The sequence below is a fragment of the Dermochelys coriacea genome, chromosome 1 (assembly GCF_009764565.3).
Source record: "Dermochelys coriacea isolate rDerCor1 chromosome 1, rDerCor1.pri.v4, whole genome shotgun sequence".
In the NCBI taxonomy this organism is placed as follows: Eukaryota; Metazoa; Chordata; order Testudines; family Dermochelyidae; genus Dermochelys; species Dermochelys coriacea.
In genome coordinates, this window is record NC_050068.2 from 214,284,332 (window position 1) to 214,311,018 (window position 26,687).

The 26,687-nt window shown below is 43.5% G+C and overlaps 1 protein-coding gene across 1 annotated transcript; it reads left to right on the forward strand.

Annotated features, from left to right (window-relative positions):
- Nucleotides 1–1,352: 1,352 nt before the first annotated feature.
- On the forward strand, nucleotides 1,353–26,293 carry STYK1 (serine/threonine/tyrosine kinase 1). The gene is made up of 10 exons (XM_043513715.1): nucleotides 1,353–3,116; nucleotides 12,749–12,858; nucleotides 15,391–15,528; nucleotides 16,610–16,876; nucleotides 17,465–17,646; nucleotides 18,241–18,324; nucleotides 19,737–19,945; nucleotides 20,242–20,282; nucleotides 21,988–22,084; nucleotides 24,487–26,293. Exons 2-10 carry the CDS (start codon nucleotides 12,792–12,794, stop codon nucleotides 24,689–24,691), a joined length of 1,290 nt encoding a protein of 429 aa, XP_043369650.1. The 5' UTR covers nucleotides 1,353–3,116; nucleotides 12,749–12,791; the 3' UTR covers nucleotides 24,692–26,293.
- The last annotated feature ends 394 nt before the right edge of the window (nucleotides 26,294–26,687 follow it).

Below are 26,687 nucleotides of genomic sequence, written 5' to 3' on the forward strand. Positions count from 1 at the left end.
CTGTACTGTTATCTTCAACCCTGATGAAGGTTTACTGTGAACATAGGTAGATTGCATGAAGGAGGACAATGGCTCAGGGGAATTGTGGGAGTGAGAGATTGAGTCTTTCACTTTTAGGTCATCTATTCTAATTCTGACTCAGTTCACGAAGGAAAAGCTGGCTCATGGAAATCATGGAATGGGTGTAGAACCTTTCACCTTTAGGATACCGCCTTCCATCTGGTCCCATGTTATGGAGGCTCAGGGTGATCAGTGAATCAGCTGCAGAACCTTTTAAATGTAGGGCACTTCTTTTAATCAAGCCTCAGACTGGACTGTGGAAGTAGGGCCAGGCAACCTGTCACTTCTAAATTACTGGTTCCAGGCTGGTTGCAAGGGAAATGAATACCTCACTGGGATTTAGGAATAGGATATAGACGTTTCATTTCCAGGGAATTGATTCCATTCCAATTCCATGCTGCTACATACTTTAAATTGTTCCTATCTAATGGTTGTTCACATCTTTTAAAAATAATTTGGGGATAAGAGTGGTTGTTGTTTGTTTATATTTGTGATGTGGGCAGTTAGCCATTAGGAACTGGCACTCTTGTTGGCAGTCTGATCAGAGAGGCCCAGGACTGAAATGACCACAGTGACTGAATTATCATCCCACCTCCATAAGCATATTGGTAGGGATGGTGTATGTCTGTGTAGTTTCCACTGTCACTGCTTGTGCTGTTGCTGTTCTGAGATCAAAATACAACTTGAGTTAGCAGGGCTGTCAATCCACTACCTCTCACCAAAGCTAAAAATATCTACTTAAACAAAAATATTTAAACAATGCTGTGTTTTCTTTATGATGTGGAGAGAGAGAGAAAGAGAGAGAGAGAGAGGGTTTTCTCCTAGAAGAAATGTTTGTTTTTCACAAGAGAAAATCTGAAAGTGACTGATTCCTGTCCTTTGAACCGAACAAGAAGAGGGGCAAGAGAGTGTAACAGGGAGGGGGCCATGTCCTGAGGTCTGAACTCTGAACTCTGCAAATATCTCCTTCAACCAGTCTGACTGGAAGAGCACAGGAAATAGATTTAAAAGGGGAAATCAATAACAACAGAAGCAGCTGCTCAAAAGCAGGCTTAGAATATGAACCCCTTATCTCTCCCACCATTCTGCCTAGAGTCAGGAGGTGGGAGAAATGAGACTGGAAGAAGGGAAACAGGTTGTCCATTAATAGAAACAGGAAACTTGAACATGTTCCCTATGGTCTCCATGAGGAATGTAACCATAGGTGTTACCTCACAGACCTTGCACCCTGATTAAATAGAGAACAGACCCTTATGATTCATCTGCTCTTTCTACCATCTTTCAATAGGGAACAGGGTGTACAATGGAGTTCCTACTGTTTTCACAGAAGAAACACCCCTCAGATTCAACTCATCTGCCCTTGCACCAATGTTAATAAGAAATAGTGCCTGGAATTTGCACTGATGATGTTATATCAATGTTGGTAACTGGGGCAAATCTTCAATGCAGGTAAGGCCTCACTGGTTCCCAGTGGGCAAGAGTCATCACAAAAAAACACTTTCACTGACACTAATTTGCCCTTACTGCCAGTCTCATTAGAAAGACCAAGCAATGATGGACCAGAGAACCAGCAACTCTTTTTCCTACTTCCGACAGGCAGGCTGTATAGTGAAGAGCTAAGGCACAATGGCCGAGGGAGGTGCAGGGAGCACCACCACCATCTGTGCTATTTCTCTTCTATGGTCAAATGAACTACTTCATTCTCCGGCATTGTCAAACCATCATCTTTTACCACCACTAAAATCTACCCAAAAGAAAATCATAAGCACAACACCAAAGTGTTAATAGGGAAAAGGTTTATTCTGCTCCAGGTGGTTGATTGTGATCATATCAGCATGCATCTCTCTCCAAAGCCACCTGCAGCATGTCATTGCCTGGGAAACGGACTCTGTGTCTCAACAGCAGGTGATATGTAATTTCCTGTTGTAATATAACCACCACCCATTTTTATTAAATAGCTGATGAAATAATCCTGTACCCATTCGCATAACTTGATAGCAGTAATATGAAACTCAAATGGAAGGTTTTACAGTGGCAGCTGAGGTGACTTCTGTAACTGGAATAGCAGTGTGTGCTGCAGATCAGGATTGAGGTGCTCTGACTGAGCTGGGTGTGTGACACAGGACTTGAATAGCAGGCGGAGCTGCTAGTCAAGAATCAGATATGAGATGCATTGGCAGAGCTTTGTGAAGAACTGAAATAGCTGTATTGAGATGAAGAGTTGCGGTAGGTCGGGGTTGAGGGGCATTGACAGAGCTGTGTGTGAGCCCAGGACTGCAATAGCAAAGGGGCTGCAGGGTAGGACTGAGGTGAAGTGATAGGTTTATATGCGAAGAAAGCTTGCACTGCCTCTGTCTATGTGGCCAGCCTACCCAATGCTATCAGTCTTTGTCTCCCTCTCTGAGTCACTAATTCACCCACAAAGGGAGAAAAAAAAGTAGAATAAATATTTGGAAAAATCTCTGCATATTGTCCCTCAGGATCTGTTCTGCCTGAGAAAGTTTCCTGGTGTCTGGAGCCTTTAGCTTTTGGGATTTTTTTTTTTACAGGTTCTTTATTCTGTGCACCAATTATTTCTGAAAAAATATGACAGAAGTGTGTTACTTTGGGTGTTTTCTTGTTCCCTAGTTTCTCTTTTTCATTCTTTCTCTGTGCCTCTGTTGATCTTTCTCTGTCTGCTTTTCTTTCTCTTTCTTGCTCACTATGTTCTGAGGTCCCCGCCCAGGATTCTCTCTGGCCTTTGCTGTCAAAGCTGCAGGGGGTATTTGTATGTGGAAGAGCCAGGCAGACCCGTTTTACCAGTGTGTGTGTACCAGTCAGCCAGAGTGTTAGAAGTACAATCACATGATCTCCCTGGGGAGACAGCGGAGAAGACTTTGAGGAGCAAAGAAGGGAAGTTGGGCAGGTCCAGGGTACAAAAATCACCAGGAAGGAACTAGTCCTGGTGGGAAACACACAACATAGCTGTCAGCACTTTTGTGAGATGCCTAGGAAAGAAGCAGCAGATTGGAGCTTCAGGAAAAGGCTACAGTGTCAGTAGAAGGGGGTTAACTCAGGTAGGCAAAAGAAAACACTGCTGGAAGATAATAGATGATGTATATTTAAATCTTTGAAAGAAATTTTACTTGTGTGTCACCTACTCTATGATGTGGCTCTTTAGCTATTCAGCTGTTTGTGCTGAGAATACCTGTCTTTGTAAATGCTAGTGGTAATGGTGATGTTGGGGGAGAGGGAGGTAAGAAAGGAGCTGTGCAGGGGACATGCATCTCAGTTCCGTCTAAGTGAAATGACTTTTAGGGGACTTTTTGGGTGAAGAGGAAGATTTTTGCACAAAATTAAGGTCTGTCCATCAGAAACAAGGGAGTTGAGAACTCTAATGTAGAGAAATGCTGTACACATTGTTTATAAGTTCTGTGTTATGTATGTGTGATACATACCTATGGACCTGATTCTGGTCTAATTTACATTAGCTTTACATCATATATGTCTGGTTCAGGGTGGAAAGCATGTCCATTTTATGACGAGCTTGACTGAATCCTCAGAACTCGCCCTTCATTGCAGCTTGAGGAGCTGCGTAATAGAATGGAAGCAACTTGCAATGATAGGTGAGGGATGAAGAGGACAATACTCCTTGTTCCATGGACTATGGGCTTGTCTACATTTAAAATGCTGCAGCGATGTACTTGCGCCGTTGTAGTGCTTCAGTGAAGACTCTACTTATGCCGACAGGAGGGCTTCTCCTGTCAGACTAGGTAATCCACCTCCCTGAGAAGCAGTAGCTATGTTGATGGGAAAAGCCCTCCCATCAACTTAGTGCTGTCTACACCTGGAGTTTGGTTGGTATAGCTGCGTCTCTCAGTGGTGTGGATTTTATACTGTCATAAGTTGCTAGTGTAGATCAAGCCTGAGTGTACCAGAGGGACATTACCAGGTTTTCAGGATCTCTGTGAAGTCCCAGGATCCAGACAGGGCAGTGGTAATGATAGCTGGGGTGTTCTGAAGGAAGAGGAGGAATCAGCAGACAAGGGGCCCTGTACACCAGGTATGTAGCTTTTGATTAAATATGTTCTGATGAAGGCCAGTTTGGCAGGCTTAAGAGCTGGGGAAAGAGTTATTATGAATGTTTCTTTTAATGGAAAATAAATTTTCCTAGTCATTAATTTCAGTCTGTTGCCCCTTTTTATCTGAACAATTAGCCAGTATGTGGGGCCTTGCTGGGTTGTTTCTGTCAGCAACCATTTTGAATGCTACACGTCAGATGTATTTTTTGGTGCAATCCTGTTTATTTACAAAGTGTGTACACAAAGTCATGTTTTTCTGAACACTACAGAAACAAACAACAGCCAGCAGTTTCCTCCCTCAGAGTTTCCAAGCCTGCCTGTCCAGCATGTTCTGTGCCCAAGGAGCTCTGCTCCTTTTCAGGGCTATGCTCATGACTGCTTTTCTGGCTTTGTGGGCTTCCTAACTCTCAGATACACAGTTTCTTCCAAAAAATCCTTTAGTATCTCTGTTTGCAACCAGCCCCAACAGAAACCCCCTTAGGCTCTGTCCACACTAGAGAGCTTACAGCAGCCCAGCTGTACTGATGCAACTGCGCAGCTGTAAGACCTCTTGTGTAGCTGCTCTATGCTGATGGGAGAGAGCTCTCTTGTGGACATAATTACACCACCCCCAACAAGTGGCAGTAGCTATGTTTGCAGGAGAAGCTCTCTCGCCAACATAGCACTGTACATACTGGCGCTTATATCTGTGTAACTTTTGTCCTCAGGAGGGTATTTTTCTCACACTGCTGAGTGACATAAGTTATACCAACATAAGTAGATATGGCCTAACTCTCCTTGAGTTGAGTGTTGCTCCAGGCTTTCCTTGTGACACAGTCCCTTGGATGGTGGCTTCTATTGTTGTCACTGCATAAAAGGTGCTGAATGGTTCCTTCCATTTAGCCTGAAGAAAAAGTGCTTAGCACACCCATCAGCTTTAACCAGGTCTGTGTGACTATCTAATAATTAAAGACCATCTGGATGGCTTAACAAGTCCTTAGTATTTGAAAATTGTTCATAAAGTAAATGTTCAAACCTGGCTGTGAAATTTAGGGGTCATGCATAATTCCTTGTACCATCACAGAACCTACAACAGCCTCTTCATTCACAGACTTTTTTCTCCAGCATCATCTGTACAAATGTCTCTGGTGCAAGCCTAGCATCATTTCCCCTCTTTCTCTCGAAAACATCTATTTTTTCTTTTTCTTGGACCCTCAACACAGAGTTTTTCTGAGGTCTCTGTTCACCTACAAAATATAACCTTTAAAACATCTATTTACACTGACCTCCACAACTCCTCTTCCCTTCCAAACAATTGTTTTGCTCCTATTTTCATAATAAGCTATCACCACTAATTCATTTATTATGAGGAGTATTAGGTATGAATTCTAATTATATATTCTTACCATTGCTAGTTCAATGAGAAAGTGCTTTGTAAGAATCATAGAATCATAGAAGATTAGGGTTGGAAGAGACCTCATGAGCTCAAAGCAGGACCAACCCCAACTAAATCATCCCAGCCAGGCCTTTGTCAAGTCAGATCTTAAAAACCTCTAAGGATGGAGATTCCACCACTTCCCTAGGTAACCTATTCCAGTGCTTCACCACCTTCCTAGTGAAATAGTTTTCCTAATATCCAACCTAAACCACCCCCACTGCAACTTGAGACCATTGCTCCTTTCCTCATTGCTCCCCAGAAGGCACTGAAATTTGAAACTGAACTGAAGTGTCACTTTTCTTACTTGCATTCTCAGGGAAGATGGGCTGTTGCTCTGGTAATTAACTATCATTGCTTACTTTTTAATACATTGTCTACTATGGTTGTCCCAGAGCAGGTGTGAGGGCAAGTGGATGGGATTCACGGTAGTGGAATGGATAAGAAACCTCAGGTCTAGGAATATGAAAAGACCTATTTGTGGATATGCACAGACACATGAATAGAGACTCAGACCAAATGTTTCAAGCTGAAGAGAAGAAAACAAGAGCCACCTCTGACAAATAGGACAGGCCCAGGCAGGAGGGCAAGGAACTGAAGCAAGACTACTTCTGAAAGGAGATGGAAATGAGAATGGAGGACAGACAGCTCCAAAGTGAAGTTTTCATTGTGTACAAAAAGGTTCAAGAAGAGATGTCAGAACAGCTGACCCAACAATTTACCAGCGACTGCACTAGTTGCCAGGGCAATACTTAATCACAGAGCAATATTACAAATGGGGACTGCCCCTTATTCTCCAGCTCCCTCACATCTGTACCTAGGGTATTACATCTCTTCATATAACAGAGACAAGGTAGTCTGGAATCCCAGACTTGGTCTACATTACCAACTTATGTCAACATAGCTATGTCATTCATGAGCATGGTAAATACCCACCCCTAAGCGATGCAGTTATCCCAACTAAAATCCTGGCTTCTCCCATCAACATTGCTACCTCCCCTCCGGGAGGTGGAGTACCTACACTGATGGGAAAAGCTCAGTGAGACTCACTGTATGAACTGTAAAATATTATCTCTGTTACCTATGCTTGTGTGAATTTGCTATACAGGATTGAAGTTGAATGCTTGTTTGTATATAATAAAATAGATTGTTGAAAAACCCCCTTCACTTGTTTTTATCTATCACTGTTCTCAGATATTGCCAAAATATCCTTTGCTGCCTTGCTGCATCCGACTCAAGGACCTCAGAGCTACATTTCAAAAGTGTCAGCACTCATCTTAAATATTCATGGTAAATAGGCCCAATGGCCTGTGATGGGATGTTAGATGGGGTGGTATCTGAGTTACTGCAGAGAATTTTTTCCTGGGTATCCGGCTGGTGAATCTTGCCCATATGCTCAGGGTTCAGCTGATCGCCATATTTGGGGTCGGGAGGGAATTTTCCTCCAGGGCAGATTGGAAGAGGCCCTGGAGGTTTTTCGCCTTCCTCTGTAACATGGAGCACAGGTCACTTGCTGGAAGATTCTCTGCTCCTTGAAGTCTTTAAACCATGATTTGAGGACTTCAATAAGCTCAGACATAGGTGAGAGGTTTATCGCAGGAGTGAGTGGGTGAGATTCTGTGGCCTGCATTGTGCAGGAGGTCAGACTAGATGATCATAATGGTCCCTTCTGACCTTAATATCTATGTATCTATCTATCTTTCTTACTGAGCAAGGAACAGGAGATATGAATTCATTCTAGTCTCTGCTTTTGAGGAAAGGGCTAGTAAGTAGCACTGGTACCCAGAGAATCAGGGAGTTTCCATGGAATTAAGAGTGTTTTTAAGGGCGATCACTCTAGTTCTGACTTTCTCTCTGTTACATATTTGTAAATCTCTATATAGATTCACATTTGTATGTCTACACATACTGTCTAGAATAATATTGTAGTTCAAGAAATACCCCTGTATTGTTATTAGAGAGAAGGTGTCTTTTATTTAATTTGTCTTTTGAAACATTTGTGAGAACATGGTTCTGGTGCAAGGTGGCAACCCTGTAGACTGAAGTGCTGTATTTATTCACAGAAGAGGTATGGCATAGGCAGTGGCAATGCAAGGTTCCTCATTGTGCCTCCACTAATGTGCCTTAACCCTGACCTTGGAGGGACCATTTTTAAGACAGAAGGTAGGTTAGTCTTAAGAGTGTGTTTCATGTTTGATCTCTGCTGAGACAGTCAGCAGGAAGCCGATTAGTTTGTGTTGTAACCATGTATTTGTGATGTGAACACCTGAAATAAGAGGAATTGGACTAAGAGCTACCAATGCATTTCATACAAACCACCCAAAAACTATCCGATGATAACAACTTTCAGTCAATACTGAACTGAACTGAGCTGGGTTCACTTTGCCTACCGAAAAGTGTGAGTGTCTATAGCCTGGTAGCAAATGTGCTAAGCCAGCCAGTCCCCTCAGGGATTCATTTACTTAAACTCTTTTTAAACACCATGTAAGTTGAACACTTCATGCCTCTGGATACAGTTTCATGCTTGTTACACAATTAATTAGCAAAGAGTGTATTTAGAATGGAACTGGGAATTGGGAAATGTTAAATTCCATATAACCCTTCTCTGTTCTCAAGGCTCTAAAAGGGGGATAATAATATTTATCTACCACACAGGGGCTTTGTGATCAATCAGTTAATATTCGTTCTACGCTTCAAAGCTGGGATCCTAGCACACAAGAATTGCTATATTGAAGATCAGAAGAGTGGCCCATGTAAAGTGCCAAGTGTTACTAGAATCAATTTGTGCTTTATATTGAAAATAACACTGAAAAATATTTCAGAAGATTATTATAATTTTGTTTTAAATGGAATGGTGTTCTGGATTTTGTCCCCATTTGGTTCAGTTTTGCTGGAGGAGCTGTTATGTGAATGGGCTTGTGCACAGCAGTGCAGTTCCACCAAAAGGAGTAACAGTGTGAGTGCCAGTGCAAATAAGGTGCTGGTTGCTGCCAGCTATTTTATCACCAGCTTGCGTAGACCTGCCCTGATCATGGATAGACAACTTCCTGTATTAATGCTCCCGCCACAGCTATTGCTGATAGAGTGCACCAGTATTAGCAACATTGGGATTTTTTTCAGAGAAAGGGATGATGTAGATACAGCCTTTGTGTCTAGATGCTGGTGTGAATTTGTTTGGCTCTGAGCACCTTTGTAACCATACAAGCATATCTGTGCGTAGATACAAGTCTGTGCGCGCACACATGTCTCTGGGTGTGCATATGTGTATAAGTATGAATGTGCATTTTTTTGTGTGGATCTGCATGTGTGTCTGAATCGGGGACCAAATGCATGTATTTATTTGTGTGAGTGCTTGTGTGTAACTGGGAATCCAAGTGCCTAAGATTGTACCTATTAGTGACTGTGTCCATGTATTTGTCCATGACAGTGTGCGTGTATAATACCTGAGGTGGGTTTACTTAGTTTGCTTGCTTACAAGGTAGGGCTGAAAGGTTTGGGATGATCTTATTGACTTTTCAGTACAATCGTCCTTCTGGTTGACTCTGGTTTCAATGATTTGCTTACTTCAGAGCCACTCCCTGAAAACAGGTGAATCTGGTGTTGCACTGAGCAGGAAGAAAATTAAAAAATGAAATACAGCTCCAGCTAGGAATTCCCAAACTGCTGCTTGTAGATTCATAGACTTGAGGCCAGAAGGGACCATCATGATCATCCAGCACATTGCAGGCCCTAGCTTTATCCCACTTTGTTTCTTCCCATCTTTTTTTCTATGCACATGTCAAACACCCACCTGTAATTGTATCCTAAAGTCAGCTCTGTTGAGTGTTTTCTGTACCACCAAAGGCTATAAACCTTATTTGTGTCTGTAAGGACACAGCGCAACACTAACAATTGTGTTGAAATGCAGCAGCCTTGCACAGTCAGCTCTAAATCATGCAAGAACTTGCAGGATCAAGGCCTTAGCAGCTATGTAATGATCTGTATGAAATGTCTTAGTGGGTTCTCAGGGCCAGGCTTCTGGGCACGAGTTTTGTGAACAATGTCCCACTGGTCCAATACAAGTACAGTGAATGAATTTACTCACTTTTCTGTCAGCTACCACCATTCACCACAGTAACTCTCTCAAACAATTTAGATATAATGGGCCAGATCCTCAGCTGGTCTAAATCAGTGCAACTCCATTGGAACTATGCCAGTTTGCACCAGTTGAGACTCTGGTCTCATGTGTGAGTGACTAGGTCTAGCTGCAAAGGGAGGGGGTGAGCACACATTTTTGTATTTCTTATTTGACTAAAATTGCATCAGTGGCAGGGCTGTGATCAAGGTTTTCATGAATACTATCCCACAGCTGTGTTGTGGCCTACTCCAAGAGCACTGATCAAATTACTGGTCTCCATTTTCTAATTCACTACAGTCATTTTCTCTCTCTCTCTCTCTCTCTCTCTCTCCCTCCTTGTATCTTCAATCTGAAAGAAAGAAAGAAAGAAAGAAAGAAAGAAAGAAAGAAAGAAAGAAAGAAAGAAAGAAAGAAAGAAAGAAAGATGTAGGATGGCAACAGGAGCCCTTCCAATACACATATGCATTTTCCCAGGAGTTTATTCCTATAAAAACATATATTCCTATAAAAACATTTGCATGGTCATGAGTTTCCCCTGAATATTGGTGCAAACAAATGCTTGCACAAATATTTGCAGTAAGCAAATAAGAATGGATGGGACGTGAATATGGTCAAATTGAACTTAAATTAGAATTGAACAGAATAGGGTTGTCATGTTGGCCTAAAACCTAAGCATTTCTCATGACTATGCTAAAGAAGTGTCAAGAAAAATTCCCCAGGAAGCTTTGCACAGTCAGGTTAAGAGAGACAATAAAGAGTTATTAGCAAGCAGATTTCATATTGCTTATAGAACAGAAAATATATCTTAAGGTATAATCTATTTTTTTCCTGCTGTTTACATTTTTTATACTTTATGATTAGCTGTGCTTTGCAAAAAAACACCTTTATGTTTAATTCTGATTATAACTGAAACACAAGAAAGGCGTATATGGAAAACATAGCATGTCTTACAGGTGCATAGGGAATATTAGTTATAAAGGTGACATTAATGTTTAATTGGTTAAAACTCTTGTTTTAAACCCACACTAAACTCTGCAGTTAAAAGGTTACACTGTTGTGATACTTTGTTATGCTGGAAATTTAGAGCAAATGTAATATATAAGCCATTGGCAACAAAATTGACCTTTGTCAATGATTGAATGGTACCAGTCACGTCACTTGCCACAAATTGTAATGTGGGATAAATATCCTGTCTATAAAAGTCTATTGAAACTTCTGTAATGCATACCAGTGTGGGTGGGCAGGTCTGATATTGCAGAATTGGTAAATTAACCTTGTGCTGTTTGATCTTAGCTGTGTAGTCTTTGATTAGTATCAGAGGGGTAGCTGTGTTAGTCTCTATCCACAAAAACAACAAGGAGTCCGGTAGAACCTTAAAGACTGAATTGGCCTTGTCATCACTGTTTCTCCATTTGTAAGGTAACTCCCTTCTCTTCATGTGCCAATATATTTATGCCTGTATCTGTAATTTTCATTCCATGCATCTGAAGAAGTGGTTTTTACCCACAAAAGCTTATGCCCAAATAAATCTGTTAGTCTTTAAGGTGCCACCAGACTCCTCATTGTTTTTTGTAGTCTTTGATTAGTAAACCAAATTTGATCTTGATCAGTTGATGTCTCAATCAATAAATAATGAAAAGGACCCATTATTTACAATAGAAACATTTTTCATTTTTCACCCCACTCTATATGTAGGAATTACAGCTATGTTATCTTGCAAGGCTCATAACATTCTATGCCAAATGACACATATACCTGTATGTTTTACAGTTTTACCAATAAGCTGACATATACCTGGAAATGTTTACTAATATTAGCATTGGAGCTGATGCAAGTTTGTCACTGAGTAAGCATTACTGACATGGTAAATAGTCACCTGCCTGTATTTCACAAGTGTATATACTATCACCCTGTCATTGGAGTTCAGGTGAGACAATTTAAAGACAGATAGAATGTAAAATATGTATAGTAGAAAAAAACAGAGTTGCACAGTAGAAAATGCCGTGTTGCACAGATGATATTGTGAAGTTATAGGTGTGCTGTCATATGTTATCTGATGGTTCAAATATTTGTAAATATTTGAAAAGTGTGGGATGTACAGTCAAACAACTATGATGAACAGAATTATTGGTATGAAACTGTACCCCTGCATATTGTACAGAATTGCAGCTGTTATGGCCACACCTAGATACTGCACAGCATTATGGACCAGACTCACCAGTACCTTCTGGCTGCTTTATGCATCTCAAGTAATGCAAAACTGATGTAAATCCATATTAATTGGATGGTTAAAGAAGGTTTACAGCTGCTTTGCAATGCCAGAGTAGCACAAAGCAACTAGTGTGTATTGGTGAATCTAGTCCTATGTATGCAAAGGTGCACAAATGGTAGTTATAGAGATTTCCACTGATAAAGGGTCACTATACATAATTACAGGTATAAAGGTGCATATTTCCATGTTGAGCAGAATGTCAGGTGTAAAGAACATCAGAGAGAATTACAGGTGTAATGAATCATATGTATGAAGTTTCCTTACAGATCTGATTATGTCTGTAATATGGAATCAGTACTGGAGACCTTAATCAAAAAACTGCTGTTTCTTAGTGTATGTTCATGATGCAAGAACATAGTGAAAGCACTCGGTCAGGAATGCCAGGTAGAATGGTGTGATGTGGTGTCTTATGCATATGTGCCTGATGTTTTATAGGCCTGGAGATAAAAAACTGAGTTATTCTTGCATCTGAAATGTGATTTACACAGATAATTTAAAATATAAGTAAACTAATGTCTTTTAACTTGTGTCTTCCTGAGGAGTGAGAGGTATCTGACTCTCCCACATGGTACTGCACAACAAACCTAGCCTCTGCTCCTGTACTGAGATGCCATCACCAGAAATTGATTCTGACTATGCCATATTAGACCATTAACACCTAAGTGCCTATAGCTCTCCAAGTCTCTGATTCACGTCATCCCACTAATCTGAGGCTGGATTAGAACCAATGACAAAGAGGGTGAATAGCATAGCTTCTCACCCACTTTCCCAGCAACCATCTGGTCCTGCCACTGTATTTATGGTAATGCTTCATATCTGTGCAGTGGAAATTCCAGAGATGAAGGACATGCTCACACCAAACTGATCATGGCAGGGGACGTAAGGAGACTCAGACGCGTGCTACTGGAATGCAACAACAGTGACAAGTTATGTGGTAAGATTCAAGGCTACTGTCTCCTTGCCTTTTACTTTTGTGTGTCCAGATTTCATAAGCTGAGCAGCAGGACCTGCTCAGTCAACTGTGAGCCATCCTCACCTCCAAAGAGTGATTTGATTGGGCCTCCCCTGCAGTAAATCCCAATGTATGACCTCTTCTTCACACCTGACCCCATCTGTTTTGCCTTTCCAGCTGAGTGTATTGGTTTTTTCACTCAGGGTGGAGAACAAAGAATATGTTTCCAGCACTGGTGTGTATGGCTGGGTGGAAAGAATAGGGGAATGATGGATGAAGATTTCCTGTTAAACAGGAGGAGCGATGTAACACCCTGATCAGGGTTCAGACGAAGGTATACTAATTCCACCTGAGGGTCAAATTATTATCATCACAGAGCTCTGAGTCAGCCCAAATCAGTGTTGCACTCACACCAGTAGCACTATAGCAGGGATGGCCAACCTGTGGCTCCGGAGCCACATGTGGCTCTTCAGAAGTTAATATGCAGCTCCTTGTATAGGCACTGGCTTTGGGGCTGGAGCTACAGGTGTCAACTTTCCAATGGGCCAGAGGGTGCTCACTGCTCAACCCCTGGCTCTGCCATAGGCCCTGCCCCCACTCCACCCTTCCCGCCCCCTCCCCGAGCCTGCCTTGACCTTGTTCCTCCCCCATCCCCAAGAGCCTCCTGCACACCACGAAATAGCTGATCGGGAGGTGTGGGGAAAGAGGGGGAGGCACTGATTAGTGGGGCTGCCGATGGCTGGTAGGTGCTGGGAGTGGGGGGGGGGAGCTGATGGGGGGTCGCTGACATATTACTGTGGCTCTTTGGCAATGTATATTGTTAAATTCTGGCTCCTTTTCAGACTCAGGTTGGCCGTCCCTGCACTAGAGTATAAGCAATAAACAACACAAAAGCATTCTCACTGGGATGCCCTGCAGCTGCAGGCTTGGCAGCCTTATCTGTTCTGGCAGATCACCAAAGGAAATCCAGATGCTGCAAGAAATGCTATTTGTGACTATTAGGAGAGTCTCTTTTTTGTGAATCACTACTGAAATCAATGCCCCTGCAGGAGGTTAGGGGAAATCATATTTTGGTTGAGCCATAGAGATGAGGTCTTGACCACATATGGTCTTTAAAGATTGCATGGTATTTTTCAAGGGACCGATAGCGATAGGTGCCAAGCACCATCAGCCCCTATTAATTTCATGGGGAGTTGAAGGTACTTATCATTTTATATGAGAATGGCAGCATCCCAGAGTATTGTAACCCAAGAGAGTAAGGATGTTAACCCCAGCATTCTGGCCAAATTCCAAACCAGTTAATTTACTCTTCCTCCCTAATACCCCCCCCCCCCAGTGTTTTAATGGGAGAAGTTATTCACCTCAATTACACTGTTCTGCAGCATTGTTGACATAGAATGGCTGCCCGGGCTCCATCCCAGAGCTAGCTGCATTTCATTGGTGAGTGATCCCTAAATGCACTGGCTAACACTTTCATATACAAGTATCAGAGTAGCAGCCATGTTAGTCTGTATTCACAAAAAGAAAAGGAGTACTTGTGGCACCTTAGAGACTAACAAATTTATTAGAGCATAATCAGAGTAGCAGCCATGTTAGTCTGTATTCGCAAAAAGAAAAGGAGTACTTGTGGCACCTTAGAGACTAACAAATTTATATACAAGTATGTGGTGGAGCGGTGGGTGTCATGCATTCACGCATCCCTGTTGAGGAAGAAGATAATAAACTCTTCTGGGTTCGTCCACACATCTGCAAGACTTTCTGTGCCTGGAGGAGGAAGCTTAAGAAGGGAACACCTGTCCAAGGGTTGGTAACTGGGGAAGATTATTGTGCCTCAGAGACAGCTGATTACAGGAACAGATTAGTGAAGGGGAAGGCACTCATTGATCCTGGGATTGCCTGGACCAAGTACAGAGTGGATGTTTCCCAAAAAACTGGAGGGGGGCAGGGTCTAGGGAAGGATTCTACCCATGATCATGACAATAAAATGCCTATAGATGAACTTGGACCAAGATTTGCCCATGAGACTGAACGCCTTGTATTTCCCTTTTCTTTATTTTGGTCTCTGCTGCCCCCGGGGAGGGGGAAAGGTGTGTGTGTGTTGTTATTTTTTGAGAGAGACTCTTGTCTACCCCAAGCAGGGGTAGGAATCTGTGAGTGTCAGAGAAAGGAAGCAACCCAAACCGTGGTCTGTGGGGGACTCCAGGAGATCCCATCCACCACAAGGCACCTAAAGAAGTGGCCTGATATTCAAAGGTGAAGAACTCCCATTGACTTCAGTGGGAGTCTCAATAGTCAGCCCCTCTGGAAACCAGGCTAGCAGTTGATGAGGTGCTTAGATACTACTGCAATGAGCACAGCATGGATAGATAGCTCCTTCATGTTGAAAATTACTAGAATGGACTATTGTTATGGTGTTGTACAGACTCTGTTCAGTGTGGGAGTGTTGTACACACAGTGATTTCACTGAGCAATAACGGTTACTCCTTGTTTCCCGTTTTCTCTTCCCATTGACAGTTGTGCGTGAGTACCAGACTGAAGTGATCATCATCCCCGTCTTCCTAGTGGGTGTCTTTGTCATCCTGTTAGGTGTGATCCTTTGGCTCCGCTATCGAAGCTGGAGGTCGAAGCAACAGCAACTGCCCAGATGCCAAGGTAACAAAGAGGAGAGAGCTGGGTTCAATGGCAAGTCTCTCATTCCCACCCCCAGGGCTGTCAGAGACTATGAGAACTGAAGAGCCTGAGCTTGGAACTCAATGGTCTTGTCTACATTAGGAAAATTGGGACCTCTAGTTCACCACAAGTACAGCTCCACCAATGGTAGCCAGGGTGGAGGTTGTAGCATAGAGGAGACTCAGGTACGTAGAGCATTGTGTCATCTCACCCTGCTGAGGGTAGAGTTAGATGATGTAGTGGTAAAATCACTTGAAACCTGTCATGCAGGGGACATGGTTTCAAGCTTTAGCCTCAATTCCTTCAGGGCCAGTGTAGGCTGACCACAGTGTCATCTGGAGGTTAATACTCTGCACTGCAGTGGATCCAGGTTCAGTTTCCAGTCATGGTGTCCTATGGCTAGGAACACTATGAGGCTAAATTGGCTGGCATATTCTGTGTGGGTATCACAAATTTGATTCCCGGTTATAGTGGCCAATTCCCAGGAGCCCACTCAGTTGTGGCTGGCAACGCTACAGAATTGGGGTTTGCAAAGTGGCTAAAGCAAGACACCCAGATTTGAGCTTGTTTTATATCCATGCACAAAGAGCAGAACAAGCACTTCCAGTCTAAAGTGAATTGGTATTTATTAATTGGTATATATTAAGGGAATTAAGAAAGAATGAAAGTAAGGTCTCTCAGGACACTCTAAGGACTCTGTAACAATCTACAGCAATTCTGAGAACAAAATGGCTGCTGTATCTACACACAGGCAGAGTTCTTAGACGTGTAAAGATAGAGTATCCAGAAAACAAGGGTTTTGAAGTTACATACACCATAAATTTCAGGTCTCAGTTTCTCCAGCCTCTCAGCCAAGTTGGTGGGAGTCCTGGGGAAGCAAAGTCCTCTGTCTCCTTGTGGGCTGGCCTAGCTGAGACCAAATAACACTTCCCCAGCCATGATTCTGAAAATCATAATAGAGCATGAGCCAAAGGGAACAGTTCATGGCCAGTGACAAAATGTAAAAGAGGAAAATTCATCCCCCAAACACTTATATATCATTTGGCTTTTATTTTTGCAACAGCTGTTGCCCCATTGCCAGCAAAGGACAAGAACCAGAAGGAACACAGTGAGTCAGAGAATACCTGCATCCAGCTGAGTGAGACAACTGTGGAGAGTCTACTAAGATCTGCAGCCTTGACTCTGAAGGAGCTAGAAATACCACGAGACAGACTCATACCAGGGTCCTCGAAGCTGATACACAATGGCAGTTTTGGGGGAATCTACAGAGCAGAATTGGAGACTGGGAACCCTGGGAAGACTAAGACAGTCATCCTGAAAGCCTTACAGGGTAACAGAGGTGGCAGGAGTACTCCATTGTACACACTTCCACTTGTGTGAATCCACTAGAAATTCCCCATTCTCTAGCTCTGAGTCCGTTTTTTTTCTTAGCAGTTGCACAAGGGGCTGCCCCTTTCTCTGCTGTGAGCTACCCTACTTTCCTATGTGCATCCCCCCAGTGATTCCTCTCTCTCTGTGTACCCTCTCAATCTCTCTCTATGGCCTTGACTTCACTATAGAATTTGATCATATTTGAATATGCCTGTAAAGGTGTGAGTTGACAAGATGCTGACCATGATTTTGCATTCACTGTAGGCAAGCACAAGTAGTGTTAATCATTATGTCAGCTAGTCATGGTTAAACTTTGGTCTTAGCAGGGTTTAGTCACAAGCAGTATATATGCATGTTAAAGGAGGTTGTATTGCATGGTCTAAATAATGCTTAGTCCTGCCATGAGTGCAGGGGACTGGACTAGATGACCTCTTGAGGTCCCATCCAGTCCTATCATTCTTTGAATCTGTGTTGAGAATATTGAATAGGATCTTTTCTCTTCTTTGCCTCCCTGTGGTGATACTGTCTTTTTCTCTGGTACTTTCAGACACTGCTGGACCCAGTGAGGTGAAGAATTTCCTGGGAAGGATTAAGTTCCATCAGTCCCTTGGTCATCATGATAACATGGTTGAACTGATAGGATGTTGTGTAGTCCAGCTGCCTCTTTATATGATCCTGGAGGATGTGTCCCATGGGGACCTCCTGAATTTCTTGTGGACCTGCCGCAGGGTGAGTCTGAGGAAGTGAATGCCAGACCAGTTATCATGTCTATCCTCCACTTCTGTCCATGTCTCTTACATACATCTATTTAAGAAGATATCTTTATCCTGTGTGGTTCTTTTAATCCATCCATCCATAGGCTTCTCTAACCATCCATCCATTCACAATACAACTCTTGCTTCTTTATGTATGTATATTTCTACCTAGTCATTCCCCTCCTGTCACACTTCCCCTTCCTTGCTGCTTACACATAAGCTATCCCCACTATATCACTCACCTACCCCACCAACCATCCATTCCTCCAACGTAGCACCTACCCTTCAATTGTCTAACCGTTCACCTTTTTATCTCTTCCATGTTTGTGTTTGATGCAGTACCTGAGCATTATAAATGTTTATAAAGAATAACTATCTCAAGCAGGGCCAATAATGCCAATTTGCTATGGGGCGTGTAAGGAGAGTGATGCCTGTAGAAGGATGCAAGGGTTAGATGGATATGGTGCCATTTGCTGAAACCAGAATCTCATCAGAAAGAAGCAGAATTCCCCCTCTTTTTCTCTACTATGGCATTTGTTTGATGTGCTTTCTGCTTCTCTTTCTCTAGGATGTAATGACCATGGATGGTATCCCGTATGACTTCACGGAGAGGCAGGTATATAAAGTCGGGCAGCAGGTTGCAGCTGCCTTGGTAAGTCTGCATCTTGATTCATTTATCATGATAGGAGAGACAAAGAAAGAGACAGAAACCCACTCTAACGTCAGAGTCCAACCTGGGGGAACTCTATTCTTTCAAATTTAGAATCCACTAAAAATTACGGGTGCTAGATTTAAATAGGAAGCAAAAATGGTTTTAGTTCCTCTTAGATTTGATAAGACACTGTTACTGCCTGTTTCTATTAATCCTTGAAACAGGCCAGGAATTACTTTCGTTCAAGAATCTGTATTGTTTACCTGCTGTAGTAGCACAAACTGACATTTCATTAGAAAAACTGTAGTTTAAAAATGGAAGTTCCCAAGAAACAGAAGAGATAAAAATGGAGGAAGGATGGTAGCGTGGTTAAGGCACTGGACAAAAACTCAAAACATCAATGTTCAATGGCAAGCTTTGTCACAAATTTAGGCAAGTCACTTAAGCTCTGTGTGTCTCAGTCACCTGTCTGTAAAATGGGGATAATAATACATTTCTATTTAGACTGTAAGCTCTTTGGGGCAGGGGTTTCTCTTACTATGTGTTTGTACAGTGCCTTGCACAATGGGGCCTGATCTTAGTTGAGGCCTTTAGGCACTACTGGAATACAAATATTTAACCCAGCTAGAAAAAGATTTGTGAATCTCACAAATACAATAATAATGCTGAACAGAATATTATTAGAGAAACCCAAAATGCCCTTCTGTTTCATGAGTGAAGATGTTATAGCAAAGAAAGGGAGAAGCAAACACAAGAGTAACAGGGAAAAGAGAAGAGGCAATGGGTTTCCCCACTGTTGGATTTTCCCTTTCAGCAGGACTGGATTCCCTCACTGGATGGATTTACCCTCCCACTTCTCACTAGTTAGAGCAGATGTTCCCTCTCAGTGGAAGAGGAAGGTCTCTCAATTAGTGATTTTCACTCTTTTAGGAATAGAATGTCCTCTTTGGCAGATTTTCCCATCCAATAGGAGTAGGTATCACCTGACTGGTGGATTTTCCCTTCAGTAGGAGCAAGGACCTCTATTGCTGGATTTTCCCACCCTCCTTTGGTGGATTAGGTGTTGCCCCTGCTGATGGATATTCACTATAGGTGGCTGCTTTCAGTGGTGGTAGCTGAAATGAGTTTCCTTAAGAATTTTGCACGAAAGGCCAAAGGGCTGCGGAAGCATGATAGGTCTTTGTGTCGTATTGGAACTTCTTAGCCTAACCAATGAGAATATGCCTCTGATAAAAGCTCCTCGTGGTATTATGTAGGTGTGCCAGGTACACTCACCACATGGCTGGCTGCCAGGGACCCAGGTCACTGTGGTGCATGCACCATTGGTGGGGGCAAAGGGCATAAATTAATTGATTTTTTCAGTCAGTTAAAAAGAAAAACGACTAACTCTTCCCCTTTTTCCAACTTGCCAGGAGTTTCTCCAGCAGAAGAAGCTTTTCCATGGGGATGTGGCAGCCAGAAATGTCCTGCTTCAGTCTGACTTCACTGCCAAACTCTGTGGGCTGGGTCTGGCATGTGAAACCCACACCTATGGCAGCAGCTGTGTCACACAGATTGTGCCCCTCAAGTGGCAGGCACCAGAGCGGCTATTAATGAAACCTCCCAGCATCAAGGCAGACATGTATGGTTTGTTCTGGGGTGAAATTATATCTAGCTTTCAAACCTTATCTATCACTTTCAATTCCTCACACAACATTGTGTTCTGATCCCCAGATCAAAACTCCACTGTAGGGCTCACCCTTGCTTCCAGAATGGAGCTCCACCTGGCGGCTCGCCCGTTCCTCCCTCTGCTCACCTCCCCAGCTCACACTCATTGTTATCATATGTTTAAATTACTACCTTACTTTTTTCAGTTGCTTTCAGGCTAAAGATTGGAATAAGACCTGCCAGTGAAACTGACACTGTGTTTTCTTACAGATGGTCCTTTGGAATCTTACTGTATGAGATGATCACATTAGGTAAGAAGAAAAAATAAAATCCTAGGGAAAGGTGGGAGTGTCAAGGGACAGCTCAGGCTAACAGTCTCAAACCTGAATGTGTACAGTTAGGTGTTTAAATAAACAGTTTGATTTTTTTCAAAGATGTAGATCATCCACTACTCCTTTTGGATTTCCTGTCAATGGGATTTACCTCAGTAAACCAGGATGCCCTTTTAGGAGCATAAATATGGATTCTGGAGCCTAACCTTAGGCACCCAAGGTTGAAAATTTTGACTTATGGGTCTGAATTACATTGGCATTATGGCTACAGAAAAAAGATGGGCTACATTCTACTGCTGCTGCATGCAACATCAGAATCAAGAGTGTGTGGGAAATGGCCATGGTGTCTTTTATGTCATGTGGTCACCTCTGTTTGCTAGGAACTGGACTGAGACCTCTACAACTCATTTCACAGAGACAACAGAACAGCCTTCAGATGAGAATATCTTTCTGCATTTACTCACCTAGTGTCAGATAACTTAAAAAAGAAAGGCTCTGTCCCCTGTTCCACAATCTTCCTGAGCCATCTAGTCCCCCTAGCTATTCTGGAAACATTGCCCTAGAAATGAAAGGTTCCATATCCCATTCTTTAAATTCTGTGCTATCTCATCGCTACAGATTCCATTTCTGATATATAGCACATTTTTAGAGGGGCTTCTCCAGCAGTTATCTTCATATTCCCCAAATAAGGATTCAATTTATGCCGTATCTAAAAATGTGCCTCTCTTCTTCTGTCCTTACAAACATGGGAAGAAGAGAGAGATAGGAAAGACCAAAAAAGAATAAAGAATTTAAGTGATTAAAAGACTGCAGTTCTTGTGTCTTGCCACAGTGTGTCACCCTTATTCCTCACCTTCCTTTATGCTGCACATTTCCACACTGCTGAATTGGAATTAATTTGCAAACTGGATACAATTAACTTAGGCTTGAATAGAGACTGGGAGTGGATGGGTCATTACACAAAGTAAAACTATTTCCCCATGTTTATTCCCCCACCCCCCACTGTTCCTGAGACGTTCTTGTCAACTGCTGGAAATGGCCCACCTTGATTATCACTACAAAAGGTTCCCCTCCCCACCCTGCTCTCCTGCTGGTAATAGCTCACCTTAAGTGATCACTCTGGTTACAGTGTGTATGGTAACACCCATTGTTTCATGTTCTCTATGTATATAAATTTCCCCACTGTATTTTCCACTGAATGCATCCGATGAAGTGAGCTGTAGCTCACGAAAGCTTATGCTCAAATAAATGTGTTAGTCTCTAAGGTGCCACAAGTACACATTTTTTTTTTGCAAATACAGACTAACACAGCTGCTACTCTGAAACATTTCCACACTGTGGTTTAGGGCTGTCACTTCTGAGTTGCAAAAAATTGGGAAATCCGAACCATTTAATCTGGGACAGCGATGTTAAAGGAATCATCCTGGAAAAACCTGGACAATTGGCCACCCTAATCTAGTTACAGATGCTACTTTTGCTCTGTGCCATTACCCTGTCCAGCCATCAGGTGTTAACCTTTCATGATTCATCACTCAGCATTTCTTTGAGGGGAAAGGAAAGTTGGCATCACACCCTTGCCGGTTTATTTGTGGTAGGAAAGAGTATAGGCCTCATGTTGGAGCTGGAGCCTGGAAATCATTTTCTCTGATAGTTTTAACTTTTGTTGTTAATTTTTCTCTTCCAGGGGCTCCACCGTTTCCTGAGGTGCCACCTTCTCATATCCTACAACACCTTCAGAGATGGAAGGTCATGAAGAGGCCCTCCACCTGCCAGCCAGCTATGTAAGGGGCTTCCTCTTCTTCTAACCTGATCTGAGTGGTGGGGCTTATACTCTGCTCCTAGCTCAGAGCTGCATGGAGAAGCTCTTACAGCTACGGTTTGCAAATTTTTCCAGTCACATCCCTCTTACCATTCATGGAATTTGTCTCCCCTCCCCCCATAATTTGTAATCTGAAGTAATCCCTTACTTTTGTGCTGTTGCTGTTGCTGGTGCTGTCTTTAGAGCTGGGTGCTAGAAAGCGGCATCTGCTGGCCAGGGCATTCATGTTTTTTGTGGCATGGGAGGACTATTTTATTAATTCCACACCTAACTTGCAATACCCACTCTGTTCCCTGCTCCTGATATTATGGCAGCAGGTCCAATGGGAGCCATGTGATCCCAGTTTCTTTGTGCTCCTCTCAGGGAACCTCCTGCACCTCCCTCCCCAGAGGGGTAACCCCCAGTTTGCACACCACTGTCTTACTTATTTACACCTACCCTCAAAGATCACACACTGTCCTTGCTACTACTTGCTGAGGGATTTCTTCTTTTTTTCAGTCTCAGTCTATATCTGAGCACTTCACTACCAGAAAGATGTTGACAGACTAGTGAGGAATTCTGAGAATGATTAAGGGAGTGGAGGAAAGATTTGAATAGAGAGGTTAGGAACTATTAGGAAAGGGATATATACAACAGAAAATATCATAATTCAACTATATATATCCTTGGTATGACCACACCTTGAATTTTGTGTGCAGTTCTGGTCGCCCCTTCTCAGAAAAAATATATTAGAACTGGAAAAAGTACAAAGAAAGGCAACAGAAATGCTTAGGGGTATAGAACAGCTTCCATATTAGAAGAGATTAAAAAGACTGGTACTTTTCATCTTGGAAAAGAGATGACTAAGGGGGGGATATGATAGAGGTCTATAAAATCATGACTGGTGTGGAGAAAGTGAATAAGGAAGTGTTATTTACCCCTTCACATAACACAAAAACCAGGGGTCACCCAATGAAATTAATAGGCAGCATGTTTAAAACAAACATAGTGAACTACTTCTTTATACAATGCACAGTCAAACTATGGAACTCATTGCCAGGGGATGTTGTGAAGGCCAAAAGTATGACTGGGTTAAAAAAAATAATTAGGTAAGTTCATGGAGGATAGGTCCATCAATGGCTATTAGCCAAGATGGTCAGAGATGCAACTCCTAAACCTCTGACTGCTAGAAGCTGAGACTGAGCGACAGGAGGTAGATCACTTGACAATTTCCTTGTTCTGTTCACTCCTTTTGAAGCACATGGCATTGGCCACTATCAGAAGACAGGATACTGAGCTAGATGGACCATTGGTCTGATCCAGTTTTGCCATTCTTATGTTCTTATATCTGAGGGGGATGGAATGGACTAGAATATTTGTAGGATGTAAATAATAAGGGAGCTAAGTTATTTACTTTGGTACTGGTAAAAGAGAGTATTGCAAGGGCTAAACTGAATGAAAGTGAGTAAAGGGAAAGTTGAGGCTGGATATTGAGGAACATTAAATAACAGTGAGGGACTATGGAACAGATTTTTAAAAAAAGATTTGTAGGTGCCTAACTCCCATAGATTTCAGTGGGAGTTAGGTGCCTAAATACCTTTAAAAATCACACGCTATGAGACTATAGGAAGGAAGGAAACAGAGGAGGCCAGTCACTTAGGACACTTAAAACTAGGACTCAAAAAAAGCCTGGAGAATAGACTAGGCAGCAATTATTTATTGGCTAAAGAGATATGGGAGGATGGACCAGATGTGCTCTAACAGATCTCTTTAATCTCTTTGGGATGCTACTGTATGAAACTTTGACTGCCCAAAGGACTCTTTCCTTCGCTTGAAGTTTCTTCTTGCCACTTTGATCCCCCATCTGTCCTGATGTGCTGTTGTACCATCTGGGTCTACCCCAATTTGAACCTGGTTTTCTTGACTCTCAGAAATTAGAGGAAATGTCAAAGCAGTGATCAGGTCTTCCAAATGGTACAGGAGTCTCCGTGATAATAACTTGTCCGTTCCCCCTGGAAATAAAGGAATTCTCCCTTAAATGAATGTATAATCTTAGTGGGACAGTACCTCCTATGCTGACATCAGTCCTGGACAAAAGAGCCCCTGGACATTCAACAAGGAGTCCTGGTAGCTCTCTCAATAAGGAAGGAAGTGGTATGACTTAATGAACATGACCCCTCCTCCCTCATTCTATTCTCATAGGTGAATTCTAATACTAGCAAGTGTGCGATTTCAAAGGTCCCTTATGCTAGCTTATGCTATGTTTATGTAGGTGAGATCAAGGTATGGTCTCCAGAGTTTTTAGTGAGGGGTGGGGATTCCTTTGTAGCATAAATTTGTCCTTGTTCCTCATTCCTGGCTTCTCACCACTCCTCTGTTTTACAGGTATGGTATCATGAAGTCCTGCTGGCGGTGGAATGCTACAGACCGGCCGCCACCCACAGAGCTGATCAAGCGCCTGCAAACGGCAGCGAAGACCAGCAGTGACCAAGTGGTGCTCCAGGTGCCTGAGCTGGTGGTGCCTGAACTATATGCTGATGTGGCTGGGGTTGATTTGAGGAGTCTCGCCAGGGACTACACTGTGCTCTGAAGCATGCCTGTGTGTACTGGGAAGGAGTGGATTCTCTTTGGGGAAACAAGGGGCTGACCCCTCTGGAAATCAGAATGGAGTGTGTGTTGGGAGGGGTTCCTCTAATTTTTTTTAATGCAGAATGTAGTTAGGAGGGTGGGAAGTTCTGAAATAAACACTAGGATCCAGAAGGGACTCCCAACTCGCCACTTTGGAATTGAGAAGTATATCCTGCACCACTCAAACACCTCTCTACATCATGACTGGCTGCACTGAAGGGGACCAACCAAACAGGAACAATCATTCTGAGTGGCCTCAAGGTGGTGCTCAGTTACGAAGTTGTACAGATTTGAGTGAATGAAATCTGTGACAAGGAAGCATTCCAGTACCACCATAGGAGAAGGGTGGGGGTGGTAAAAAATCTTGTCACCCACGACACACCCCTTTTGCTGATTTTTCTAGTCATACATGTGAAGAGAAGGCTCTGACCTGCAGCAATGGCAACTATGTGGATGGGACTGAAAGTTGTTTAGTCCTGCGTTGAGCAGGGGATTAGATTAGATGACCTCCTGAGGTCCCTTCCAACCCATATATTCTACGATTCTATGAAAGCTGTCTACAAGGATTTACAAGAGGTGGACACCATGGGTGGCAAGGGATTGCTTGGTTCCAAAGCATGTAAGTGGGAGGAAACTGGGTGAAAATGAATGAAGGGAAATTACAGATGGATATCAAGAACCATTTCCTAACTGTGAGGATTTTTGGAAGTCATCCTACCTGCCCCCCGCCCCACACTCCCATTCCCCTCCAAGGAAGTGCTGGAAGTGCCATTGCTTGAACCTTTTAAAAGAAGAATATGCTATAGGACACAATCTTGGAGTGGCCCTAGAGATAAGAAAGTGGATGGATTAGGTGTTACCAAATAAGGCTTTTCCATCTCTAACTCCTCTATTGACTGAGGGCCCAATCAGATGAAGGGTAACATTGCTTTTAAACATTCCACCCCATGGTGCTTTATGTCATAACCAACTGCAGAATAGTGGACACTGTGTATTCTGATAGAATTAAATACCCTGAATGTTAAGGGATGCAGCAGAAATAGCTATATTAACATACCACTTGATGCAGGAATGTGCCTTGTTTTGTGGTGAGTGGCAGGGGCGGCTAGTTGTATGGGCCCGTGATGCCCAGGCTCCAGCAAATTCAGGGCCTGGGGGCCCAGCTCCACCAATGTTCTGGGCCAGGTCTCTCCCTCAGCCCTGCCTGCCACCCTGGCCCTGCCTGCCACCCCTGCGTGCCTCTCCCGGAGCGTCCCTGCCTGCCCTGGGCAGTGGGCGGCTTTCCCCTGCAGCTCCACGCTGCACTTCCTCACTGGCCACTGCCAGCTACAAGGGAGTGGCACCGGGGGCGGGTTAAGGCAGCTGCTGCGCCTGCGGAGGAAGGAGGTGCATGGCAGCCCCCCCCGGCAGGTGACTCCCAGTGGGGAGGGGCTTATCTTGGCTGGACCTCCTGAGCAACAGCCTGGGGGGGGTCTTGGGTGAGTGTCAGGCTTGGGGGAGGGGCTCCTCTCTCCCCCAGAGCTTGCTGCTGCCATCAGTGAGAGCGCTGGGAGAGTCCTTCTCTCTGGCCCCCTACCCCGGCCCCAGGGCAGCCTTCCTACTGCACCCCAAACTCCACATCTCTGGCTCAGCCCCACACCCTGGTCCCACACCCAAACCCCCTCCCACACCCTTCCTTCACCTCAACCCCCTGTCCCAGCCAAGATCCCACACCCAGCACCCAAACTCCCTCCCAGAGCCTGCACCCCTCTACCCAAACTCTCTCCCAGAACCTGCACCCCAAACCCCCTTCTGCACCCAAACTCCCTCCCAGAGCCCGCACCCCCACCTCCTCCTGCACCCAACCCCCTGCCCCAGCCCACAGCCTGCACCCAGCACCCAAACTCCCTCCCAGAGCCTTGGGGAGGAGGCGGGGACTTGGACCCGTTCTAGGCACTACCAAAAATTATACAAATCTG